The 13425-nt window shown below is 50.7% G+C and overlaps 1 protein-coding gene across 1 annotated transcript; it reads left to right on the top strand.

Moving 5' to 3' along the window:
- Positions 1-9019: 9019 nt before the first annotated feature.
- Positions 9020-13213, top strand: LOC125625593 (phospholipase A2 inhibitor gamma subunit B). Its single transcript, XM_048827862.2, has 5 exons — positions 9020-9180; positions 9621-9737; positions 10197-10349; positions 10774-10914; positions 12887-13213. Exons 1-5 carry the CDS (start codon positions 9132-9134, stop codon positions 13099-13101), a joined length of 675 nt encoding a protein of 224 aa, XP_048683819.2. The 5' UTR covers positions 9020-9131; the 3' UTR covers positions 13102-13213.
- Positions 13214-13425: the final 212 nt, after the last annotated feature.

Genomic DNA, 13425 nt, shown 5'->3' with positions numbered 1-13425 from the left:
GTCGTGTGTGGGTGTGTGTTTGTCTGTAATCATGTTGTTGGGCTCTGTGTGTATGCGTATAGTCCTGAGTCCTGGATTGTGTGTGTAACCGGGAGTCTTGGATCATTTGTCTGTGTGTGAGATCGTGAGTCTGTGCATGTGTGGGTGCGTGTCTGGGATTACATGTGTGTGTTTGTGATGATCGGGCTGATTTCTCCTGTGTTTAATTCTAGCAGGGGTCGTGGGGCTATCAGAAGCCGCACCCACCCTCCTACGGGCCCTAGAGTCATTTGGAAAAGGGGGTTTGTTTATTTGGAGGGGGGTATTTCTTAGAATATTCCAGTTTTTTTGTCATCAAACTGAAAAATGTTCAGCTGAAAAACCCGGGTTTTTTTAATCATAATTTTTTTTTTGTGGCAGAGCCCACCAACCAGGGCTGCAGACCTTAAAGGGTTAAAGAAGCTTCCCCTTCCCCCTACGCCTGGGGATGCCAGGTCAGCTCTGCTTCCTGAACAGAGCAGTTGTTGGAAAGATACCGGGCACCAGGACTGAACCTTGGACTTGGGGGGAGGACGAGCGGTGAATAAACGCAGGAGTGTTTAACCCTGGAATTAAAGGAGACACATGTGCGGCATAGCAGCTCCCTAAACCACTTTCCAGGATCCAGCCACTAGAGGGGGGAAAGACACACACTGGTATGGATCCGGGTTACATTGGTGCTACAGTAAACCACCCCACCGAGAGGGTGGGGGGAAAGTGAGTGAGCCCTCCCGTATCAACAGAGACCCACCCACCTAAGATCATGTGGCCGACCCCCTGTCCCTGCGGTGCTGCCCCTTTAAAACCTTAGATTTAAAGAAGAGAAATGATAACTTTTTTCTGTTGAGATGGCGTTAACCTGCAGAACTCCCTGCCACTGGAAACTGCCAGTGCCAGGATTCAGACATGATTGGCCATTTGGACAGAAAATGAGAGGATCTACAGTCTCATTAGAGAGATGGGTGTAAAAGGGTCACACGCCTGCCTTTTTCTGAGCCCACTGATTGCTGATTGAGGAGGTAGGAAGGAGCCCACCTGCATGGCCCAGATTATTCCATCAGTGACCTCTAGGAGGAGTCATGCACCATCCCATGGAGGAACTGGACCTGGCTTCCCGTCAGAGCTGGGTCCGGACTAGTGTCCTCCACTCACTTGCTCTGCTCTGGGATTACCCAGAAGGGGGCAGGTATGTAAAATATAGCCAGATCCCAGCGGGGGTCAATGGGCCATAGCTCCATTGGAGTCAATGAATCAGATGGGTGTGTCTGGGATGAGCGAGAGAGAGAATAATAGACGGTCAGGTGTATATGTAATGGAGAGATAGAGGGGTCTGTTTGGGGATAGATAGATAGATAGATAGATAGATAGATAGATAGATAGATAGATAGATAGATAGTGTGACAAAGTTCCTTCTCTACCTTGGTGGGTCTTGCACTTACTGGCGGATTTGCTCGCCTTGGAGCTTCACGGTAGCCCTCAGGTTGGCCGTTTTTCTGAACCCACAGTCCAGGTCAACTCTGGGCCAGAAGAATAGTCTCAGGACCCGTGCCAGGGTCTTCTCTACCCCCAAATGCCCCCCAAAAAGATGACTATGGGCCAGACTTAATCCAGCATTCTGGTGTTTTTGAGGTACTAGGATCTGCTGTACCTTCTGCCCCTGTACTGGTGCAAGCTGGTAGAAGAGATTCTTCTTCATTATGAAGCAGGGTCCTGGTCCCTGGGTTTTCCCTTCCACGAGGACCCCATCTATTTCGGTCACCTCCTTCCTAATGTTGTCGTATCTTGGGTCTTCAGCTTGGTCCCTGGTCAAAATTTCCTCTCTTGGGGTTAATCTGCCTGAGATCTAGGGGGCCAGTCTCTATTGCCTCTGCTGGTTCAGAGGTGTTAGGGTGTGGGTCAGACTCGGGTGCTTCTCCCTCCTGGGTGGCCTTCTTTTCAGCTGCTCAGGTCCGCCTACCTATGAGAGCGACCCTCTGGCTTTGGGCCAGTATTCGGGTTCTCAAGGCCTTAGCTGCCCTTCTTTCCCTTTTCCTCTTTCTACGCTGTCTGGGAGTGGAGAACAAATCTGGGGATATTTCAGAGAAGGTTGGGCGTTGATAGTCTACTGTGGATGCCTCACTACTTTCAGGGCTTCCCCCTTTCTCCAATTCCCCTACCGGGAGTAAGTCTCCAAACCCTAGGAAGTCCCTCCCTATAAGCACCAGGTATGGGAGTTTAGGGACTACCCCTGCTGCTACCTCAGTGGTGTTCCCCTAAATTTCAATTTTTACTGGGATGGTGGGGTAATAACCAACTGTCCCATGGACGCACGTTATCCCCGTACGCTTAGCCCACAGCAGCTGACTACGCTTCACGAGCTTCCCCGAGACAAGCGTGATAGCACTCCCCGAATCAACCAGTGCCGTGGTCTCTACCCCCTTTAGCTTTACTGGTCTGGTGTATACCTGTGGGGTTAGTGAGACCCCCACAAGGTGGATTAGGAAGCATGGGTCTGCCCAGTTCCCCAGGTTACACTGCATAGGCTCCTCGGTACTGGGACACTGTGCAGCTATGTGTCCCCACTCCCCGCAGGCGTAACATCTGTATGGAGCCCTAGGCCTTCCCCGGTCTCTTGGTCTGGTCAGTCTAACATCACGATCCTCTTCCCCTTCAGTGCTCCGACTCTTTGTGGCTTCTGGTGGGCCTTCAGCCCCTCTCTTTTTCCACCTGGGCTCTCCTGGTGGCCCAGTCACCTGAGCTCTAGGGCTTGGTGCTGCTACTGTAACCCGGGGTGCTTCTTCCTTAACTGGTCGGGTCAGCTCCCTCGCCGTCCTTCGCCTGTCTACCAGCGCGACAACCTCGTCGTAGGTGGAGGGATCGTTCTGGCTTACCCAGGTGCGAAGGTCTGGCCGTAGTCCTCTCCTGTACCGGTCAATGACCAGAACCTCTAGTATCTCCTCCGGACTCCGGGACTCAGTTCATAACCACTTTCATGCGAGATGGAGGAGGACATATAATTGGGACCGTGGGGTTTTGTTTTCGTGGTACCTCCACTCATGATATCGCTGGGCCCTCACTGCGGTCGTTACCCCAGATCTCTGCTTTCAGCTGGGGGTAGTCTGCCGCAGCCTCTTCAGGCAAATCATAGTAGGCCTTCTGGGCCTCCCCACACAGGAATGGAGCGAGGAGGACAGACCACTGTTCTCGGGGCCAAGCCTCCCGCAGGGCTGTCCTCTCAAAGGCCAGGAGGTATGCCTCCACATCATCCTCCCGCGTCATTTTCTGCAGCCAATTGCTGGCCCGCACGATCTGCGTCCCATCATGGCCGCGGTTCAGCTCTGTAAGGGCCTTGACCTGGTTTACCAGTTCCCGCAACATAGCCCGGTCTTGAGCAGCCCTGGTCCATCAGCAGGCGATTAGTCGCTTGCTGCAGCCGCACGGCCTCCTGTTGGGCGGGTGCCTGGACCCGGGGAGCCTCCTGCTGGGCAGCCGTGGCTTGTTCCAGTGCGCACACTACCTCCTCCACTGTGGTGGAAAAAAATAAAAATAGACCCTCTCCCCCCCCCTTTTTTTTTTTCAAACACCCTCCTTCTTCCGCTGCGCTGTGTACACCAAATCCCACTCCTGACACCAGTTGTGACAAAGCTGTGGGTATAGAGGCAATATGATATTTTCTGTGTTATTATCTATCCCCGTCCTAATGGTTCCCAACATTCTGTTCGTTTTTTTCACGGCCGCTGCACATTGAGTGGGTGTTTTCAGAGAACTCTCCACACTGACTCCCAGATCTTTCTTGAGTGGTAACAGCCAATTTAGACCCCATTATTATAGATGTGTAATTGCGATGATGTTTTCCAATGGGCATTACTTTCCATTTATCAACATTGAATTTCATCTGCCATTTTCTCGGCCAGTCACCTAGTTTCGTGAGATCCCTTTGTAACTCTTCACAGTCGGCTTTGGACTTAACTATCTTGAGTAATTTTGTATCATCTGCAAACTTTGCCACTTCCCTGTTCACTCCCTTTTCCAGATCTTTTATAACTAAGATGAACAGCACTGGTCCCAGGACAGGACAAATCCCTGGGGGACCCGGCTATTGACCTTTGTCCACTGTTAAACTGACCATTTACTCCTACCCTTTGGGCTTGTCTCCTTTTGAAATACTACCGCAGTGCATACTGAAAGTGTACCAACTGAAATAGTTACAGTCGCACTCGTGTCGCGCTTCTGTGGATGGAGGGGTTCTCCTGTGGGTGTATCGTAAACTACAGACTGCTTCAAAATTTTAGTACATTGCAAGTCCACTTGTCTTTTCTTTCAAGAAAAAGTAATCACAGCAATAAACCAGGATGGCCTCTTTACGCCTTTTGGATTGCGTACAATTTCTCTCAGTAAAGACAGTCCTTTCCACAAATAATCTCTCACCATTTGTCACAGAGCATTGCGGAAGTTGGTTGATGACACGGGGAGTAATTGGGATGAATTTCTCGGTGACCTTTTATTTTCTTTGCGATCAAAACCAAACACGACAACCAAAATGTCACCCTTTCGACTCCTGTATGGCTTTGAAGCAACATTCCCAGACCAAGTCTCAGACAATTACACGGCAGGGGTCTTTAAGAACCATCCGCTTTCAGGTGCATATGTTACTCTGTGATTGTCCATTTTACACACACAACGCCTTCTCTGTTTGTTTCCCAAGCCAACAGATTTTGAGGAACTCGATGAACAATCCTACAAAGAGTGCATCATAAATATGAAATCTAGACATGCTGTCGACATTGAATCGGCTCTTACTCATATTCCTAAAGCCCAAGAAAAGCAACAGATACAGTAAGCCAAAACTAAGACTCGTAAACATGGGAAAATAACATTGGAGGTTGGGGACAGTGGCATGTTACTGAATGCGAGAAGGAAAACAAGAAAGGGAGGGCCGCTGCCACCTACCTACCGTGGACCATACAAAGTCACCACTGCAGAGGGTAAAAGAGTTAAATTAGAAACTATCTCAGGGAAACTTTTAGGATCTATGTACAGAATCTCCCACTGAAAACTATTTAAAGAACCTCCAACAGTAACTGCTGAAAACAGATTACAGGAAAACATGGAAATGGAAACGGCTGTGGATGACACTATGAAAAGTCACCCCAGAAGAGGTAGGACAAGTGGGAGGCGATGTGTCTCACAAGTAATAAAGGAGGAGGTCACACACACAAACGAAGAGGAGTGTTTTTTGGCAGAAGTTGCAAGCAGTGATCCAATCCAAACTATGATCCCTCTCCCCCCCCCCCGCCTGAAAGGAAAAGTATTTGCAAACAAGTTAATTTTTTTGGAGTAATTGACGGTAATGAATAAGTCAAGATTTCTATTTAGTTTTGGTCACAATGCAACCATCATTTGACAACATTGTACTGATTTTTTCAGAGAGCATGGAGGACTACTGCTTATACTTGAATTATGTGACTTGCAAAATAAATAAAGATGACATGATGGTAAGAAACACAAAATGGGGTATGAGAAACACACACCATCTCTCCAATGAGATATTACCCCAGGAGCTTGCTGGAATCTACCCTCCCTTTGATCAGAAACCTTTCTCAGTCAAGGCAACAGGACAAGTGCATTGTTCCCTGTGCCTGCCAAGTTGATGAACTGTAATGGTCAGAGATAGCACCAGCATAGAAGGACCTTGAAGGCGAACCCTAAGGAAATTAAGATTTTAAATTCTCCTCCACAGGTCCTGTGTCCCACGACAACGAATCCAGGCAGGGTCGTTTGGAAGCTGAACACTTGATGCTTCCGTCCCACATCACTGTCAAGTTTTAGCAAATTAGGACAGGTCAGCACATCAGAACAAGCATATGTATCCGTAAGTGCTAATGGTAACACTTCACTAACTCTTCCTACTCCACGTAACAAATTCCTACAGAGAGCAGTTTCACACACCCTCGAGGGGATTAGCTACATCAGATAGTTTCTTGCAAAGTAGGACCTGTCACTGCTCCTGGTAGCACATTCCTACAGTTAGCAGTTTCACACACCCTGCGGTGCAAGAACCTGCTATCTGCAGGAATAAGCTACATCAGAGAGCAGTTTTTAAGCAAATTAGGACCCGTCCTGCTACAGGTAGCAAATTCTTCTACGTAGCAGTTTCTTACGCCAAAGGGTGTGTGAAACCTCTCTGTAGGGATTAGCTACATCAGAGAGCAGTTTTTACCAAATTAGGAGAAGTCAGCAAATAAGAACAACCTCATGTTCTTGGTGGTGATGAGGGACTTCAACTATCCAGACATCTGATAGGAAAATAACACAGCAGGGCACAGATTATCCAACAAGTTTTTTGACTATATTGGAGACCATTTTTTATTTCAGAAGGTGGAGAAAGCCTTTAGAGGAGAGGCTGTTCTAGATTTGATTTTGACAACAAAGGAGGAACTGGTTGAGAATTTGAAAGTGGAAGGCAGCTTGGGTGAAAGTGATCATGAAATGGTAGAGTTCATGAGTCTACGGAATGGTAGGAAGGAGAACAGCAAAATAAAGACAATGGATTTCATGAAGGCGACTTTAGCCATCTCTGGGAGTTGGAAGGTAAGATCCCCAGGGAAGCAAGTCTAAGGGGAAAAGCAATTGAAGACCACTGGCAGTTTTTCAAAGAGACATTATTAAGGGCAAAGTATACCACAGGAAGTCTGGCCAGAGACCACCCTGGCTTAACCAGGAGATCTTCAATGATCTAAAAATCAAAAGAGTCCTACAAAAAGCGAAATTAGGTCAAATGACAAAGGATGAATTTGAACAAATAACACAAGTCTGTAGGGACAAAATTAAAAACGCCAAGGCACAAAACGAGATCAAACTAGCTAGAGACATAAAGGGTAGGAAGAAAACATTCTGCAAATACATTTGAAGCAAGAGGAAGACCAAGGAGAGGGTAGGCCCATTACTCAACGAGGGGGGAAACAATAGCAGAAAACGTGGAAATGGCAGAGGTGCTTAATGACGTCTTTGTTTCTGTTTTCTCCAAGAAGGTTGGTGGCGAGTGGACGCCTAGCATGGTGAATGCCAGTGAAAATGAGGTAGGACTAGAGGCAAAAGTAGGAAAAGAACAAGTTAAAAATTACTTAGACAAATTAGATGTCTTCAAATCACCAAGTCCTGTTGAAATGTGTCCTAGAATACTCAAGGAGCTGACTGAGGAGATATCTGAGCCCTTAGCAATTATCTTTGAAAGTCACGGAAGAGACTCCAGAAGACTGGAAAAGGGCAAATCTAGTGACCATCCATAAAAAGAGAAATTAGGACAACCTGGGGGAATTATAGACCAGTCAGCTTAACGTGTGCACCTGGAAAGATAATGGAGCAAATAATTAAGCAATCAGTTTGCAAACATCTAGAAAAAAAATAAGGTGATAAGTAACAGCCAGCATGGATTTGTCAAGAACATATCGTGTCAAACCAACCTGATAGCTTTCTTTGACAGGGTAACAAGCCTTGTGGATGGGAGGAAGTGGTAGATGTGGTCTATCTTGACTTTAGTAAGGCTTTTCATACAGTGTCACATGATCTTCTCATAAACAAACTAGGGAAATACAACCTAGATGGAGCTATTATAAGGTGGGTGCATAACTGGATGGAAAACCTTTCCCAGAGAGTAGTTATCAGTGGTTCACAGTCAGGCTGGAAGGGCATAACGAGTGGGGTCCCGCAGGGATCAGTTCTGGGTCCAGTTCTTTTAAATGTCTTCATCAGTGATGTCGATCATGGCACAGAGAGTACACTGATAAAGTCTGTGGATGATACCAAGCTGGGAGGGGTTGCAAGTGCTTTGGAGGATAGGATTAAAATTCAAAATGATCTGGACAAACTGGAGAAATGGTCTGAGGTAAATAGGATGAAATTCAAGAAGGACAAATGCAAAGTCCTCCACTTATGAGGGAACAATCAGCTGCACACATGTAACATGGGAAATGACGGCCTAGGAAGGAGTACTGCGGAAAGGGATCTCGGGGTCACAGTGGACCACAAGCTGAATATGAGTCAACAGTAATGCTGCTGCAAAAAAACGGAACGTCCTTCTGGGATGTATTAGCAGGAGTGTTGGGAGTCAACGCCCTGCGCCCGGCGTCTCAGACACGAGGGTTAATCGGCGGGCAAACCAGCGGGGGGGCCAGGCTGTTAGCCCCACCGCTCCCTCTCGGGTTCCCAAACCGAAGGGACCCTGGGGAGAGAGACCAGCCACGGGACTAAGCATCACGCACTCACCGTCTGTGGGGATCTCGTGTGCCAAACCCCCACCCTGCTTCACACTAGTTAATGTTGGACAATGACAGGGATCGGCCAACCCCTCCAGCCTGCTTAGTCTGTCTAAATTAATAGAGCAGGGCCCCCTTTCCTCCCATGCCGGGGGATCTGTCATGTCCCCAGTCCCCCTTCCCCCATGCAAGGGGCTGTGTGCCCTCCCACTCCCCCTCCCCCCAATGCCAGGGTCTCTATGTGCCCCCATTCCCCTCCCCCCAGTGCCAGGGGCTCTGTGCCCTCCCATCCCCCCTCCCCCCAGTGCCAATGGCTCTGTGCCCCCCATTTCCCCTCCCCCCAGTGCCAGGGGCTCTAGGGTTCCTACCTCTGAGATACAAAAACCCAGGACACCCGGGATGATCCTCAGCCCGTGTCACCAGCCGCTTGGGCGTGTGCACAGAGCATCCTGGCAGATTTCCCGGGGACAGCTACCCCAGAGAAGGGGCCAGCCTGGGCAAACCTGGCACCCCTAGGCTCTGCATGCCCCCGCACTCTCCCCAGTGCCAGGGTCCCCCTCGTCCCACTCCACCGTCACCGCCTCCCAGGCGCCACCCTGGCCCACGGCGCGAGTGCCCCAGGCCTGAGTCAAACCCAGGGCCGTGCACTGAGCAGCCCCCGGGCGTGTGACGAACACAGCATCCAGCCCTTACCTTCCTGGGGGGCCTCCGTGTTGACAGCCCAAGGCCATCAGCCAAAATCCTCCCCGCTTCCCATTTTGGGCAGGATGACACCAATTGCAACATCGCCCCCGCCTCTGTCGATAACTGCCAAGCCCCGGCCTTTGCTGCGTCAGAGACCCCCGGCTCTCAGCACCGTCCGGCTGCGTCCCCGGCACCATGAGGACACCTCTCCTCTTCTGCCTCCTCTCGGCCCTGCTGGAGACAGGTGAGAACGGGCTCTCGGGGGTCTTGGACCCCTGCCCGGTGCCGACAGAAAAAGATCCACCCTGGAATAGCCGCTCTGGAGGGGAGCAGCTCTCCTCCCCGGGGTGAAATATGCCCCAGCACTGAGATCTTGCCCCTGGGCTGGGGGGCTGCTCACCACCTGTCCCGTGTGGAGGAAATTCTCCCCACCAATCTTCTCTGGGGAGATGGGGACCTCCAGCTCCCACCGAGCTCGAGGAGAGGGAAAGATTTCTCCCCCTTTCTCAGCTACCTCACTCGGTTTTGCAATAGAGGGAGGGACGACATTGGCACAAACCCAAGAAATTCAGGGCCAGATCCCGGCTGGGGTCAATGGCCCGTAGCTGCACTGGAGTCAATGGGGATGGAGAGAGTGGAGTGAGGGCTGTGCCCAGGTGCATCGTGTTGCCTTTCCTTCCACAGGGACCTGTGTTTCGTGCGAGGTTTGCGTCAGCACACATGGCAGCTGTACGGGCAGAGTCCAAGTCTGCAGTGAACATATGAATTCCTGTGGGATCATTAAAACAGAAACCGTAGTAGGTGGGTGCACCAGACCTTGACCCAGCGCCGAACACAGTCTCATTCGGAGTCAGCACTCCTTCATTCTCTTCCTAGTACCAGGAGGTGGGCATGATCTAGTGGGTTAGAGTAGGGGGCTGGAAGCCAGGACTTCAGTACTGCTTTGATCCCTGGCTTTGGGAAGGGACTGGGGTCTGGTGAGTCAGAATAGCGGGGGCTGGGAGCCAGGACTCCTGGGTTCTATCTCCAAATCTGGAAGGGGAGAGAGATCGAGAGGGTTAGGTTGAGGGGTGGAAGGAGCAGTGGGTATCAGCACTCCTGGTTCTATACTGACCTTGGCTGAGTCATTCCTTCTGTATGCCATGCCTCAGTTTCCGCATCTTTAGCTTGATCATGATCACACACGTGAAGAGTTGCGATGGGGAGGCGGAGACGACGACACCAGGGAATGAAGCCTCATCTCCTCTTTCTCCCATGCAGGCAAGATTAAGAGTCCGACCTTCATGAAGACCTGTGTGTCCTCCAGCCAGTGCGGCCTCGATCCTGTTTTAATGACTTTGGGGAACGGGATATCCACGAGCACGAGCACCGCCTGCTGTATGGGGCAGGCCTGTAATACAGCCTCCTTTCCCGGTACCCAGCTCCGTCTCCGTCTCCCTGCTCCTTCTCCCTCCAGCTCTTCCCCTTCCTCACGTCCCCTTCTCCTCCTCCTGACCCCTGCAGGGGTCTCTTTGGGAGGATGGAAAAAGGATTATGAAAGAATCCTTTGGGGCGCCCCATGGACTAACACTGAGCCCCTGGCTGGGTGGAGTTTAGTGGGCGGGGCTCTAGGCTGCCCCCAGGTGTCAACCCAGCTGGCCCCACCCGGGGCGGGGTCCAGAGCTCCCTGCTGCAAACCCCTCCCCTGCCCCTGCTGCCCCCGGCTTCCCCGGAGTTACAGCGCCCCCTGGAGGGGGCCCCCGGGGCTGAGCTGTGCAGCCCCCAGCTGCTCTCCCGGCCCCGACCCGTCCTGCGTCCCATCCCCCGAGCTGACTGCGTTTGCTCCGCTTCTTCCCAGCGTCCCCGGCTAACACCACCCTGAACGGCCTCCGCTGCCCAGCCTGCTACTCTTTGTTTTCCCATCACTGCAGTGAAGAGATCATCGACTGCCCAGGAGCCCAGACCCACTGCATCCACGTCAGCGGCACCGTGAAAAGTGGTAATTGCCAATCGACTGTTTCTCCGCTCAGATTTCCCCATCCAGGAGGGAGCCACACACACGGGCAATCTCCTGCCATGGGGAAGAATTGGGCAGAGTCTCGGCACACCTGGATACTGTCCCCATGATTTCTCCTCACTGTACCTCTGTTTCCCCTACGCACCCGTTGGGGTTTCATTTTAGAATTCATGAGGGTTTGGAGACAGCTGACAAGGAAGGTCTGGAAAAACCTGCGGAGAGAAGGGGAACCAACTGGGGCTATTTTTCCTTGGGAATAAGAGAGGCGACGTGATAGAACATATGAAATTATGATTGTGATAAGGGAGATAGATAGATACATAGATAGATAGATAATTTAGTTCTAGACCGACACCAAAAGATTGGGAGAAAATAGTTGTTTCGGGTGAAATCAAAATTAATTTTTGGGCGGCACTTTCAACAAACTGAAAAGTCAGAAAAAGTTTCATTTTGGGTCAAACGAAACATCTGGTTTTGATTTTGAGGGGTTGTTAAAGTTGTTTAAAATTTTTTAAAAAATAAAATGTCGGAAGGAAAAGTTGTTTTGAACCAAAAGAGGGAAAAGTTTCTATTTTTTCCCCCAGAGTTTGTTTTTTTATGGGGGTTTCTTCCAACTGAAACAATTGGGCGACTTTGAATTTGCAAAATGTTCCCAAGTGGTCACATTTGCATTTTTCACTGAAAAAAAGTTTCAGCTGAAAAATGTCACTGACCACGAGAGCGGGGAGATCGAGGACTCCTGCCCGCCTGCTGTCACAGGACAGGATGTAAGCGAATGTTCAATGAAATTGAAAAGGGACAAGTTCATTCTGATGAAAGGAAACACATTTCCCAGTCAATAAACCATCAGTCCATGGAACTCCCCAGCCAAGAAATTGCTGTGGTCAAGAGTTGAGCAAGATTCGAAAAGGGATTGTGGGCTAATCAGAGAGATCAGAATAAATGATCGTAAAAATGTTGGCGGGGATAGTGACCCTCCTCTTTCAGGTCATGAGGGGAGCTCTAGCTCTTAGCAATGGGACGAGACCTAGAGGAGGAGGAGATTATCCCACACGTTGGGCGGTTTTGATCCTTTCTCTGCAGAATCTAGTGCTGGCCACTGGCGGAGACGGGATACTGTCCTATGCACAGCACCCTGCACAATGGGGCCCCAAACTGCCATGCTGTCTCCAGAGCCTGCTGTTCTACAAATCAAAATAATACAGGAAAAGTGATGGCACAAACACCCTGTCCCTGGGACTCCTGCAGAAATCCCCCAGCTGGTTTGACCTGGAGGTCCCAGAGAGATTTCTTTCTTACTGGTTGTGGAATGGTACAATAGATGCCCCAACTGAGATCGGGACCTTTTTGATCCGGATGTTGCACAGACCCCTTGGCTGAGACGGGGATCCCCGCTGTGCAAGGTGCTGCATGCCCCCCCACCCTCCGGCTGAAATTGGGAGTCCCGACATAGAATCATAGAATCATAGAATATCAGGGTTGGAAGGGACCTCAGGAGGTCATCTAGTCCAACCCCCTGCTCAAAGCAGGACCGATCCCCAATTTTTGCCCCGGATCCCTAAATGGCCCCCTCAAAGATTGAACTCACAACCCTGGGTTTAGCAGGCCAATGATCAAACCACTGACATGCCAGATTCTGTACAGACCCCTTGACTGAGAGCTTCTTAGGGATCCCAGCTCTGACACCATCAGTGAGCTACACCATTGCCTGGTGAATGGTGGGACTAACACAGGCCTGCTCCAAAGTTCATTGGGGATCAGGGCCCTACATGACTTGCCCAGGTGTCCACAGAGTGAGACTATATCAGAGCTGGGGGGGGAGACTGTTGGGGGCAGGTCTAGATGGGCAGCAGGGAGTGGCGCAGAGGAGGAGGGGGAGGGTGTTTGTATAGGGTCAGAGCCATAAGAGGTCATAGGTCGCTAGACACTGACCCCGCTGTTTGGTCCCCCACAGGTGGGACAACCATACACACCACCATGAAAGGCTGCGCCACCGAGTCCGCCTGCACCAATATACAACGGTTCAAAGGGGCCTTCGGGGGGTTCAGTATGGATCTCACCACGGCCGAATGCAGACCAGCCTCCCATGTGGCCAGCATGGCTCCAGAACCAGCCAGACTCGTCCTCCCAGCCCTTGTTACCGTCCTGCTGGCGAAGGTCCTCTCCTGATCCCCACGCCCGTGCCACGTGGCCCTGGATAACCACACCGCAGGTGGCGGGCGGGTGCCCCCCTGCCAAAGGCTCCCATGTCCCGCTCGGATTCACTTCCCCTTTCGTGGGATTAACGGAATAAAGCAGACAGGAGAAAATGGTCGTGTGCGTGTGTGTTTGTCTGTAATCACGAATCTCAGATACTGTGTGTCTTTCTGTGTGTAATTGTGAGTGTTGGACTCTGGGAGTATGCAAGTATGAGTCTCATATTGTGTGTGTCTGTGTGTGATCATGAGTCTTGGACTGTGTGTGTGTAAGTCTTGGACTCTCTGTGTGTGTGTG

The sequence above is a fragment of the Caretta caretta genome, chromosome 24 (genome assembly GCF_965140235.1).
Source record: "Caretta caretta isolate rCarCar2 chromosome 24, rCarCar1.hap1, whole genome shotgun sequence".
Taxonomy (NCBI): Eukaryota; Metazoa; Chordata; order Testudines; family Cheloniidae; genus Caretta; species Caretta caretta.
Note: the sequence above shows the minus strand (reverse complement) of the source record. Positions and strands in the feature narration are given on the sequence as shown.